At 38.7% G+C, this 14,221-nt stretch overlaps 1 protein-coding gene across 1 annotated transcript; it reads left to right on the forward strand.

Moving 5' to 3' along the window:
- The first annotated feature begins 7,829 nt into the window (after positions 1-7,829).
- LOC144656961 (carbohydrate sulfotransferase 11-like) lies at positions 7,830-10,899 on the forward strand. Its single transcript, XM_078517222.1, has 3 exons — positions 7,830-8,094; positions 8,198-8,250; positions 9,280-10,899. Exons 1-3 carry the CDS (start codon positions 7,830-7,832, stop codon positions 10,123-10,125), a joined length of 1,164 nt encoding a protein of 387 aa, XP_078373348.1. The 3' UTR covers positions 10,126-10,899.
- Positions 10,900-14,221: the final 3,322 nt, after the last annotated feature.

Here is a 14,221-nt window from a genome sequence, read left to right on the forward strand (position 1 = left end):
TATAGCTACCAAAAGTTCAATACAAACCGAAAAGCGGTAATTCACTGTTGAACGTAAGTTTTTGACGTACAGCATGCTTGGTGTTGGTTCGGTATGGAAGGAATTTTTTCCAGACTGTACTGTAAGAGTGCCGGCTCGGCATCGCGGTCCTAAGCACGTCAGAAACACGAGACCCTAGGCAATCGATGACTACGAGTTTCGTTTTGAAAAAAAACCGCTTTAAGAGTATTTTCGCCGTCTCTTGGGAATAGAGATAAAAAGGTTGTTCTAGACCAAAGTACAGAATGAGCGCACAAGAAGACATTTAAGCCCTAGCGGACGCCGATACTTGCTAAAAACCACGACAGATTCCTCTACTGAATGAGAAAAAATGATCGCATTAAACGTTGTGTTCGTCGACCAATATGTGTACTTAAGACGCTGAAAACCAGATAAAGGCCTAACTCTTCGAACTGCTCCTCCTTTCAACTTGGTTTCAAGTGTTGTTTTTGTGGCGGGCAGGACATCCAACTCGCCAGGCGCTTGTTAACAGCTAGGAGACTGACTGTGAACTGAGTGATCACTGACGATATAACATTGCATATAAACACTTCAAATGTGAAGTACTTTGGCGTCTAGCAGCTTCAGTGTGCTACCACACTGATAAGAATCAGTGAAAATACCGCCCTTTAAATTGTTTTCGCATGCTAGCGATCAGAAAGAAAGTGGAAGTTTTTGCCTTGTGTTTGAACGTTCACAAAAAGGGCCTTTCGGTGCAGTCTCACGCACGAAAGGATCAGTTCGGTGTTCAAAGAATAGCCTTTAAAACGATACGAGGCGGAAAATTGCGCAGTTTATTACGTAAGCCGGATAATAAAATCACTTAACTAATAGCAGTTGTTAATACTTCTTCCTTAAAGTCACACCCACGCTTCCTATGCGGAATATCGGACCCGGGTTTTAGCGAATTTATTTTCTGAATTTGTTTTAATCGTGTGTGGTTTTTTTAAGAATCAAAAGTTGCATACTGCATTAGATTTGTTAGAACCAAAGCTCATAATAAATAACCCGGGTGCCACAGAAACACGCAAAAGAAGCTAACTGAGAAATCCAAGATATTTAGCAAGCATCTAAGAGCTTGTTAATACAGCTCAACTAGAAATGAAGGATTTACTTCTTTATTGAAGCAGGAATTTAGGCTAAGCTTGTTAATCTCGTTTTGTTGTCTTTCGGGCTTTAAGTTTTGTTATTTGTAGTCTGGTAAAATAAGTTTATGATCTCCGTGTTTGGTGACCTGTTTCAAACAATATCATATCGTACACGCGACATGAGCTGTTATCTTAGCACAAAGACTGAAAAGTTATTTTGGATCAGATACTTGATGTAATCACTAAACCTTTAAATGGAACTCTTGGAGGTATTTGTCATTAAATGGACTTTAACTTTAGAACTATTTACCTATAATGAAAGGAAATGAGTTAGTAATGTTTGGGATTGACTCACGTTTGACGCAAACGAGAGAATGCCATGCACGGTTTATTTCTGTAAGAGACATAACATAAGTCATTAGTTTTTGTAGTTTCGACTGACTCGCGTTTTGACGCAAACGAATTAATGATATGTTTATTTTCTGCTTTTGCAGTTTTAGGCTCTTGTGTTGCGTTCCCTTTGTGTTACTGTATAGGTTAAATACTGACTGGTAAATTTAAACATGATCCTTTCTCTTTCTTTCACTAGATGACAAAACTTGTTAAAAAAACATGCATGCGCAAACGTAAAGCTCAATTAAAGTTGCTCAATAATAACGAGGTCTTTTGAAACAGTTAAAAGTAACAGTATTTTCTTTTATTAAAGAGTTAGTGTAACTTTTTACGCTTCTTTTAATGTTGTGTTCCAGTCAGGCCGTTCGAGTTGCTGACAAAGCTTCGAGCAGAATAGAGTATTTCATGTTTCATCACTGACATTTCAGTGGCCTTTGGCGGCAGCGAGGAATTACGATGACGGAATACTGAGTACTTTTCGAGCAAAACAAGCTAGTATGTTAATTAATCCTGATTAAAACTCCTGAGAGCATCGCTGTTAGCTATATTTCAGCAAAACAGTTCTATTTTACGAGCACTGTTGGGGAGCAGTAAGCCAGCAACCCTAATGGAACATTAATCAGTTATGGTCGGTTTCCCTGGCCTCTTTTCAGCAAAAAAATGAACATGTAATGGACATAAAAGGATTGCGCGCAAAAGCCTCTTTACACTACACCAAAGAGGATCCTAAAAAATATATAAAAGACAGGTCTTAAAACACCTTATGTAAATGTTTGTATTATACAAACATTTAAAATAGTGATGGCCGTTAATCCATCATGTTATTGTCAGCAACCAAGAAAAGGTTTTCATCCTTTTCTAATGATAATAATGAAAAGAGCCTGATTAGCTATATTTATGCTAGTGTTATTTTTATTCTGTGGTTGGATATCATTACTTTTTGTTATTTTTGTTCTGTTTAATGTTATCATTACTTTTCAGTGCTGAATTTAGCGATCATCACCGTTAAGCATGCAACTGTAGCAAGATAACTGAAAATGACAACATTTAGTTGATTAATTGCGACGAGCTCTATCCGGCTAAACTGAAAGGGTTAGGAAGTTGATAACTACTACAGCGTCTAATGCATACACACAAAGAAACTGTTTGAATGTTTTTAGTCGTGATTTTTTACCCTGATTTATAGATTTCGGCATCCATGTTATTGACATCTCTCCTACTAAGACTGTGTTGGTACATGTTCTGTATTTCACGAAATCGTGTTGAATCAGTGTTAAATGTCCGACTTTTCCATCGATGCTTGACTGATTTTTAGGGGCAGTTTTTACGGAAACTATAAACAAAGAACCTAAAATACACTAACAGTAGTGGAGAACGATTGCGACGCGATTTAATACGGCAAGTCACTTGGCTTACCAGGGAGAATAGTCCTCTATTGTTTAACCTGTTGCAGTCGGTTCGAATACTTCTCGCCATCTTTCTCTTAAACAGCCCAGTTCTTCAATGTCTCGTGTTTACGTTACGTTTCTCTTGGCTCACAATGCTCCTCGCAACAAATTAATAACACAGTTAACTTCCTTTAGCCACGTAATGGCTAGACAGGACGTTGTTTCTTCTCGGGAGTTCCTTCCTCTGTTTTTCTTGTCGGCAGCCAGCGAAGCCTGATAGTTGATGACTTGCAAATGAAACAACTCGCCGTGAAATGGGATTCTGGTTCACCATTGAAAGTGTGGTAACGTTTAATTTGGTGACGTTTGCAAGCTAGGAGAGAATAAGATAGCAGTTAAAGCAGTTTAGCAATAAAATCGAAACAAATCATAGGATTAAAGGCAAGATGCATTCACTAAATAGTATTAATCCATACGGCACAAAAACAAGAAGTTTTTACAGAATGCGTACCATGTACTTACATCAGTTCCTGTAGCTAGGTAAAAATATCAAATGAATGTTGTGTTGTTGTAACTTGAGTTTTTCTATGGCAATTTTTTCAATCAATGATTCAGTTACCTACGTAAAAGAGAGGAGCATTTAACATGGCTGTTAAAATGCGTTCGTGCTTGATATTTATCTGAAAAACACCTAACAATGATGAATACAGTATTCGTATAGTCACGAATATTAAAACTATTGTAAATAACTAGCCCTTTTACTCTTTGTGATATTTCTTTAGAGGGATTACCTGTTTAAGTACAGAAATCAATTTAAATTGAAGCAAAAAGCAAAAAGATGAGCTAGCTATCATCATCATCATCAGCAACAGGAAATTCCAGCCGTTATTTTCCATTCAAGTTGCGTGTTATTGTGGTTTTCGCACATAAATGCGTTGTTAAATCTAAAATTACCGCTAATAACCTAAAGTTAGTTCATTTCTTTCGTATTTCAGTGGTAGTTTGTGTTTCTTCCCTTCTGACTCTTTACATTTTATGTTATCTTTTGTCGTTGGTATTTTATTCTGACTTGTAATGTCGTACATGATATGGAATTTATAGTGTACGCATATTAACTGAAATAAATCTTCTCTCTACCACTAGTAGTAGCCGTACCGCAAATTCTGCGCCGCATTAGCTTTGCTTTCTTTCTTTTTTATTGTTTAAAAAAATTTCGATCCCTTAGGTAAAAAAGATGGAGCTCGCTGGCAGTGCCCTTGCTTATTTGTGTGATATTTCTATCCCTGGCTTATCTGGTCAGATCAAATATATTGTACTAATTTGTCTTGCAGTTTGAGAGTGTTACATTGATACAGAGCACGTGGATCGTCAAAGCCAACAGAGACGGGGCGGGGGTTTAGAAATTGCTGCACTACTTTCTGAATGGGGTGAGGTGGAGCTGACTGTTCATCTGCAGTCGCTGACTCAGCTTCTCAGCTAGCTGAATGTATGAGTTCGTCTTGCCTCACTTTTCTTGTCCACTTTTTGTTGATAACAAAGAAACTGTTTAGAATATATATCAATTTTCTCTTACAATGGGCGTGGTTGGCAATATCTTATCTCTAATGCGCATTGATTAAGTTGAATAAACAACCGTTACTCAAGTAAAAGTACTGCAAAACTGTGCCAAGTATATTTCAATTATCTTGAAATGTTATTTCTGTATTATGGGTCAGCTAAAAAGTTCTAGCCGCACTCATTGCCGTTGCATGTCACTGCTTGGTTTCGCTTTCCACTTTAACACGAGGTCAAGAACATTCTTCACTAAGTACCTTCGCCAGAGTTTGTTATCTTTAACCGTTATATTTTCAGTGACAAGGCAATACCAAGAGCACAGTGCAAAGGCTATCAGTTGTAATCACGTAAATGTCTCAGGGACACAAATAGCCTATTTTAATTTTACATGACAACTTTGCAATTGAACTGAATTACTTTCAGTTTTCTTCTTAAACCATTGCGCGCACGTTGTTATGTTTGTTTTCCTCTTAAAGGTTTCTTTCTCACTTTTAAATTGTTCTATTTATTTCACGATAAGTGAGCTTTTATAGGCCTACAAATAGCTTTACTTATTATACATGCGACAAACGTTTCATCTCAGTAACCGGAAAAAATCACATTAAAAAAAACATCATCTATCTAATTTAAGATGAGAAGATTGTTTGAGTTAAAGATATCTATAACGAACTCGGTAGCTATTTTAAACTAAGACTTTTAAACCAAGACTGGTTCACTTCTCAGTGCATAAGATAACAAACTTATATTGCCCAGGCATTGCATTGATAGTAAGTGTTCTGAGCTTGTAGTTAAGCAATGGTAGATGCGTTTGTTCAGAAACAAGCCGATTTTGAGAGTTAAATACTCCTTCAAAAATCAGTGTAGAATACTTAACGTAACAGCTTCTTGTCGTTATGAAAAAAATGTACAAACGTATTGGTGGCACACGCAAATTTATCTTGTCAAATTTCACTTCTGAATTTCTAAATAAGCGATGAAAATAACAGCGGTCAGCGAGTTATAGGAATTAAAAAGGAAAGGAAAAATTAGGAAGAGGAACAGAAATGAAAATTAAGAAGAGCTGTAGAGGATTGCAAACGGAGGAGGACTCGATATCGCTTCCGATCCCTATACTTCCCAGATGTACTTCATATAAGCCAATACAAGCTTTCGTTCTCGTCCGTAATCACAGCGGCGAGGGGAAAGAAGACTGTTTCGTCAAAACAAGCCAATCATTGCAGGTCTATCACAGTTTCGGAGGATCAAAGGAGTTCTGTCTTTACAACTTCCCTTGCAAGTGTCTCTCTGGTAAATTAAATTATAAACTTCGTGATATCACTGAAAAGTTTTGATCAAGATAAAATACGTTCTTATCTCTATTTTTCTTGTAAAAGATACTGTTTGGCCATTCCTTCATTGGGCCAAAATCTTAGTTACTTGCAAGAAAAACGGGGTTTTTTTGCTCAGGCAAAACTTTCAACCTAATTAAAAACAGATTCCTACATAATTATCCGCATTTCTAATAATATTCCGTGACGACAATGCTCATTATAACGCTAGATCTAATATACTGATGACAAGGTTTTTGACGTTTTCAACGATGTTTCTTGTATTGGTGCATTCGTGGAAACTGTCAGGCTATTGGTAAAAATAGAAACAGGGATAGTTTAGCCAATTACTGAAACAATAATCAGAGGAAGCTATTTTGCTCATAAGCTCAAAATTAATTGAGATCAAAGATTACTTTTGACATTATTCTCTAGCATTGTTCATATGAATCCAGTGTATATTTTGTCCGCGAGGAGGAGGAAGGGGGAAACTCAAGGGGAAAAAAGGAGATCGAAAAGTTGCAAATGAATTTTATAATACCCTTACATAAAATATCACATGATAAAAATACCGTGGAATCCACGATTTCTCGAACCCTTGACTTTCTAGAGCCCGGCCTCCGATAACTTGGATTTGCTTCACTCAGTTGAACATTGCTATTTTACCCCCTGATTTCACGAGCCCGATTTCTCGATCTAACTTTCGTTTCCCTTAAGGGCTCAAGAAATCGGGATTTTACTATATGAATCTCACCAAATCCTCAACTCTTTCAAGCCTCCTTCCCCCACCACCCTACAAAAAAAATAAAATAAGCCAAGAAATACGAAGCCTGCGAATACAGCCGCTCTCATTGCTCCCGCTACTACGTGTGAAAGTAGCTGGAGCGGAGCGATGAGAGGTGGCTGTATTCGCAAGCTAGGAAATATGTTAACCAGTAATTCATTTATAAAGAACGTAAGTGTCGATCTTTCCCGCCGACTAAGGTTTCTAAAAGCGACTAGAAGAGTTGGTGGTGATAGAGACCTTGTGTATTTGCTCCGCCGCCATTGTTCCTTGCTTCGAGAGTCTTTTCTTCCGGGTTCAGTCACCGAGCCAACACTTTGAAAAGAGAGATAACCAGAAAGACTAAAATGTCATCCTGTGTCAGGTAATAAAGTTATCCATCTTTTTTTTTTCAGTTATTCCGCCCCTAATATCTGCCTTGCAAATGGCCGTAGAAAAGACCCAAATTATGTTATGGATGAAGCCCTCGTTCTAAAGTCGCCAGTGGTATATGAATGCCGTGGTATAACTCGACATAAAGCGTCCTAGCATGTTACCATGGCAATCAAGCGTCTAAATCACAACAGGTAATTTCCTTCGACAAAAGATGAAAATAACAAGTTAAATATGGTATCACTGAGATATTTTTATAGGAATTGAGTCCATAACGCATATATTTCTTAATAGTTATTTTTAGTTATTTTTAAACCGCTGTGCGTCGAATTTGTTTTGAAATTACTTTTCGTAGCAAGCTTTAAAGTAAGAGTTCATGTTTTCAAATATTTATCAGAAGGGGATTACCTCACCCTGTCATTCGCAACTGTATTTTCATTTCTACAATTGCCGTTATTTTGCGTCACGGGTCAGTTTATTTTGTCTATCTAACTAAACACAAATAAACATGAGTATATTTTAGCGAAGCGTACAGATGATCAAGTCTTTTAAGAGGTTCGTTTCGAAAATCATCTGCGTTAAAGCCCTCTTTACTAATCGAGTGTGCCTGACTACATGGGTCATTACTTCAACACCGAAAAATGATTTGTCATAAGAAAAGCTCGCGGCATCTTTAGGCTTACAGATTATCTCGCTCCAATGAAAGTCATTCGGTTCAATGGGTCACAAAATCGATACAACAGGTGGCTGGGCCACGCTCTGTGAACCTGTTAATTGTGACTGGCAGATAATGTTTACCCTTGTTTTGAAATCATCTGCATCAACAGTCAAAGACAAGTGCACTGTGTTTGTTGTGCGCTTGATTAGCAACGCGTAAACAACTTCATACCACACATCTCTCGTAATGGTCTCCCGTGTGTTCGATGAAGTCGACATAAAGGGTCATTGCTTTCCTAAGACACTGAATAAGTTTTTTCCACGCCTGGGTATCTCTTGTGACCTCCGTGCTGCGCTGCGAATTCATGCTAACACAGCCGTTTTCTGTCTGGGCTCGTTTGCTGTCCTTCAGATGGTCAAGTTGTTTTTGTTTCGTCTTGGGTCACTGCTAGGATTATTTGCTTTGCTTGTTTGGGAAGCGTTCTATAGACCAAACGGAGACAGTTTCGCAGGTAAGCAGAACAGAAAAACAAAAATAATCTCATTTTATTATGTCTTCACTTAACCGAAAGGTTTCCTAAACAATTTAAACAGCTTATCGCACTTTTCTTTCAGGAAATAATTTTAAACGCTACAATGCATACAGTTTCCCAGAAAATATTTGGAAGGTAAGTTTTTCCTTATCTCACAATTGAAAATTCTTCCTATTTATCAGCATTTACTCGTGACTAGTCGACAATTTTTATACCCATTTCTTTTTTTAACGGGAATATCACTTGCCCATCGTTAAACCAGAGTAAAACTTGATATTTGAGAGAAACTCTCAAAACTATAACCGTGTTCATCGAGCTCACATTTTGTTTGTCTTAGCAAGGACACGGGTTAATGATTCAAGTGTTGGTTGGATCCGCGGTCACAGTTACCCATCGACGCACAATTTATGTTTTCACACGTTTGGGATGTTTAAGCCAGAGTAGTTTTAAAGTCGTTTTCTAAAATAATATCTGTTTCTTTTAAAAATCATTATCAAGGCTTACTCCAAAGTCAGCCAAAGGATGACGTAACCTTCTGTCTGTCTATGTTATGATCTCAACATTAATTCTCTATACTGGTTTCCGCAGTATTTTTAATGTTAGTTTTGAGAATTTGGGGGTGGTACAAAAAATAATATCCTCGGGTTGATAATTTTCTTTATCCTCGTCCTCTTTCTGCTTGCAATGTAATGATACTGTAAAGGAGAAATTGTAAATATATATTTTGTTAGATAAAGGTCTATTGGTCACCCTCTTTTCCTCAGATCCTGCGCGCCCCCATTTTGCCTTCTTTTTCAGTAAGCTATAGAGAAACTTAGGAAAAGAAAGAGACTACACGTAGTCTATATTTAGTTAGTCTAAAAGAAGAAAGTGTTTAAAGAAGTTTATCTAGTGGGAAGACTCGGCAGACACTTACCCTCACGGGCCTCTCTCCACCCAGCAGTAAAAGGTTATTAATATGTGCTGGCAAATTGTTGGGACAAACTGGTAGAATGCTGCAAGGTAATCTGTGATAGGCAAGCGACCTAACCAGGGGGAGTGGCAACAATCCTAGCCGCTTCTTGCTACAGAAACCGGAATTAAGGGCTAAGGTTTATGAAACACAAGACTTAAAATGATAGAACTCGTCACAACACTTTTTTGCATGCGCCGTTCTTCTTTCAGAGCACTGACGAAACACAAGAGCTACGTAAGAAGAACCTCATTGACTACTGCCACAAGCGAGACCCGAAGGAACTTTTACCACCACACACAAGCAATGGAATCCCCTCTTATTACTTCAGGAACATTATAGTGAGTGACAGCCATAAACTTCTCTATTGCTACATTCCTAAAGTAGCTTGTTCGAACTGGAAACGAGTGCTCATGGTCATGAATGGTGATGCCGCTGACCCATGGAGTATAAAGACCGCGGATGTGCACAATCGTAGCTTGGGTTATTTCAGATATTTGAGTCAGTATTCTCCAGAAGAGATTGTCCACAGACTTAGCACTTATTACAAATTTCTTTTCGTACGACATCCGTTTGAGCGACTTGTCTCCGCCTACAGAAACAAGTTTATTGACTCGTACAATTTGACGCTTTTCAAAGAGATGTATGGAAGGCGCATTATAAAAAAATATCGCCATAACCCTGACGTCAAGTCTTTAGAGACTGGAGAGGGCGTGAACTTTTCAGAATTTGTGGAATTTATTAACAATTCCGAGCCTGAGTATATGGACTGGCATTGGAAACTCTACGACATGTTGTGCCATCCATGTTTAATATATTATGATTTTATAGGAAAGTTTGAAAATTTGTACACAGAAGCTGACCAACTGCTCCGCATTCTACAAGCGGGTGATGATGTGCAGTTTCCACTCAACAAGACTTCGCGGTATAAGCTTCCTACAAAAGTCATCGCAAAGGAGTATTTCAAGTCTCTTTCTGCAGAAGCCAAAGAAACTCTGTACAGCAAGTATAAGCACGATTTTGAGATGTTCGGATATTCGATGGAAGACTACTTATAAACAAGAGAGGTAAAAAGAGGCGTGCTTTTTTATTTATATTCAATTCCTATTGAAAACGGAGTCGTATTGGTACTTCTATGCCATTTGACTTGAACACAGTCATGTGAAGAGCACAAGGGAATAGCGTGCAGTGAAGGCTACATTCTACGAAGTCATGTGATGGTCACATGGCTGAGTTAATTTCACGAGGTAACGAACCACTGAAGAATATAGAAAGAAGATGACATAAACCGGACCAGGATATGAAGATTTCTGGCTATCTGCACTTCTTGTTTACTTTCAGCACAATTCCTTAGGAAATGGAAGAAAAGACGGTATATTTGACACACCTTCTCCTTTTTGGTAAAAAAAGGTAAAGTTCAAGACTCCGAACGAAAAATTTGTCTGTTACTCAATTTTTATAACCGACTCACGCGGTACCAACCGAGACAAACCTGTCTGGAGAAACCTGATGACAAACTAAATAAACCAAACGACAAACCAAATTACCCTGATGGTAAACAGAATAAACCTGACAAAAAGGATTGACTGATTTACTGACTTATCGTCTCTACCATAGACTGACTGACTGACTGACTGACTTACAAATTGCTTAATGGTGACCTATTTCTTGACTGACCTACTGACGTTGCTGACTAAATAAATTACGTAATGGTTTACTGACAAACTGACTAAGTGATTGCTTTACTGACTAACTCGCAGACTGACTAACTGACTTGCAGACTTACAGATTGAACGACTACTTTACCTACATGTTCTAAGTGACTAACCGACTGACCGTAACAGTAACAGTAAATCTTTATTGTGCCTTACACTCCAAAGGGAGGTTTGTCTTTTACAATAAAGGTTTATATCAATTATTCTAACAAATTACTTAATAACAAAAAATAAAAAAAAAACTGGCTGACTGACTGCCGGACTGACTGACTGACTGACTGACTGACTCAATGACTTACACAACCTCATTCCCAGGGTTTTTCTTGGAAACGAGGTTGTGACTTACAGAAACACTTGCTGAATGATTGATTTACTTACTTACTACCGTCTCATAGACTGGCTGACTGACTGACGTACAAACCAACTTATAATTACTGAAACTGCTGACAGGATAACCTAATTAATGGTTTACAAACAACTGGCCACCGTTTAGATGGCTTACTGACATGCAGACTTACTGACCTGTGGATTGTCTACCTTACATACTGCTCTAAGTACTGACTGATGATGTGATGTGAGGTGACTGACTACTGACTGACTGACTGACTGACTGACTGACTGACTGACTGACTGACTGACTGACTGTCTGACTGGCTGACTGACTGACTGAATGACTGGCAGGATGGCTACCTTACTGACTGACTGACTGACTGACTTGAGGAGAGGTGATGACGAACTGACTGACTGTGGCTGGCTGGTGGCTGGCTGGCTGGCTGGTGGCTGGCGGGGCGGCTGGCTGGCTGGCTGGCTGGCTGGCTGGTTAACTGGCTGGCTAACTGGCTGGCTAACTGGCTGGCTGGTTGACTGGCTTTCTGGCTGACGGACTGACTGACTGACGGACGGACGGACGGACGGACGGACGGACGGACTAACTGATGATAAACAGGATAAACCTGATGACAAACAAATTAATCCCGATGACTTACAAACTTAACCTGATGACAAACAAACAAACCTGATGACAAAGAACATAAATGACAAACAAAATAAACCGGATGAAAAACGAGATAAATCTGAAGACAAACAGGACGAGCTTGATGACACAAGACAGGATGAACCTAATGACAAACAAGAAAAACCTGATAAAAAAAGGGTTAAACCTGATGACAAACAAAATGAACCTGATGACAACGGGATAACTTGATGACAAACAAGAAAAGTCTGATGACAAAAAAAAATTAACCGATAAAAAACAAGATAAACCTTATGAAAAACAGGATAAACCTGATGACAATATAAGTACAAACCTGATGACAAATAAAACAAACCTGATGACAAACAGGACAACATGATGACAAACAAGAAAACCTGATGGCAAAAGAACGAACGTGAGGTCAAACAGTATACCAATAATAACAAACACAAAAACAAATCTCTTTACAATACAAGAACCTGTCAAAACACGTACATTACAAGACAAACCTGAACAAGGAAATGGAGATACTCATAGCAAACAAGAACCCGACAAGAACCAATAGAAACCTGATATCGACTGCAAACTTTGAATGTAAACTGTAAAACTGATTAATAACATATCAACGAGCCTGACTGCAGACAAAACGTATTTTAAATAACAGACATCCGACTGCAGTGGTACAGAACCTTACTTAGTGACATCACCAAGGACAAGCTGGTAACTGATCATCGACGAGGAAGAGAACACTGACTACACAAAACGATTAACGAAAAAAAAAATGATGACTGATAAAGAACGATATATAATATTAGCGACCTTCAGATTTGGCTATGAGTACGAGATCGAGTACGAGTACGACTTTGGATTTTCGACACAATTGTATCCCCCAAACTAAAAATCTTCCCTGTTGCTGACTAACACATAAATAAACGTTAGGGATAAGATTGGTGTGATAAGTGATTATGGGAGACAGACGAATTTGGTTTGAAAACTGGTACTCGTACTCAATCTCGTACTCGTAGACCAATCTGAAGGTCGCTAATACCTTAATGACGAAAATGAATTCGTACATAACATACCGTACAGTAATGAAGTTGACGTTCAATAGCGACAAATAAGTTAACAAGCACAACGGGCTGATCACAGAATGAATAGCGTCAAACGATAACAATTTACTCTACTTGTTTTATATCTATGTTTTATTATTTTTGTATGCTGTTTATCACAACAAATACGAGCATTTATAGACTAACAATACATGTGACATCACAAAGAACTAGCTTGCAGCTGTAAAACAATACAAAGCTAATCTACGGTTGACGCAGATCTCTGATCTTACAGACTGGCTGACTGCCTGAGTGGCTGGCTGAATAGCGACTAAGCAGGAACTACTTGACTGACTGGCTATCCTTATAACTTACTTGCGTAGTGATTGTCTGACTGACTGACTGATTGACTGACTGAATGACTGACTGACTGACTGACTGACTGACTGACTGACTGACTGACTGACTGACTGACTGACTGACTGACTGATAGAATGACTTATAAAATGACTTACAGACTTGCTGACTTATTGTCTAACTCACTGACGTAATGCCCAACTGACCGACTGAATAAACATCTTCCAAATGACTTACAGACATACTGACTGACTGACCGACCGACTTCGTTCCCAGGGCTTTTTCCTGGAAACGCGTTTGTGACTGTCTGACCGACTGACTGACTGATTGACTTGTTAACTGTTGTGCCCACATACATCTTAAATGACCTACTGATCTATGGAATGTTAACCTGACCTACTCCTCGACGTGACCGACCGACCGACTGATCGATCTACTGACCGATCGACTAGTTAGTTTTAATTAGGAGGTGATCAACATCAATTTTCTTCTGATCATGTCAGTACACATGGTACATTGCCTGGTAGCCAAAAAAGCCGTCGACTAGAAGATACTGCCTTGATCTACCACCACTTCACAAACTAACTGTAACAAGAAATACATGCTTTTAGAAAGGAGAATTAAAACTTGGAGATTGGGGGAATCGTGATCATTGACATCATCTCATCATCCTCAAAACTTCATGATTAGTAGCGTTTGGAGCATGTCACAGCATTATACGACAATTTTGTGGATTGTCAGAGATCTGACACAGGGATAGTAATCCAATCGGATCTGATACAGGCCCACCAGAACAAGAGAAGAAAGGATCATTTTGTATCTGAACTATCCTCTTGCTTAAGCTACCGAGGACAATTTAGCCTCTAGTATTCGGGCTAGAAGAGATTGGATACGCGTAGAGCGAAGCGAGCGGGATGTGATGGGAATGAGATCCCTTACACTTTCGTGTTTTCTGTTTTCTTCATCCGTCATACTCCTCGTGCTCTGCTTAACTCGTATCCAATCTTTCTTTTAGCCCCCAGCATACCTGTTGCCTGTGATTTCACGCCACATGCATTGC

The sequence above is a fragment of the Oculina patagonica genome, chromosome 6 (assembly GCF_052425735.1).
Source record: "Oculina patagonica isolate OP01 chromosome 6, crgOcupat, whole genome shotgun sequence".
Taxonomy (NCBI): domain Eukaryota; kingdom Metazoa; phylum Cnidaria; class Anthozoa; order Scleractinia; family Oculinidae; genus Oculina; species Oculina patagonica.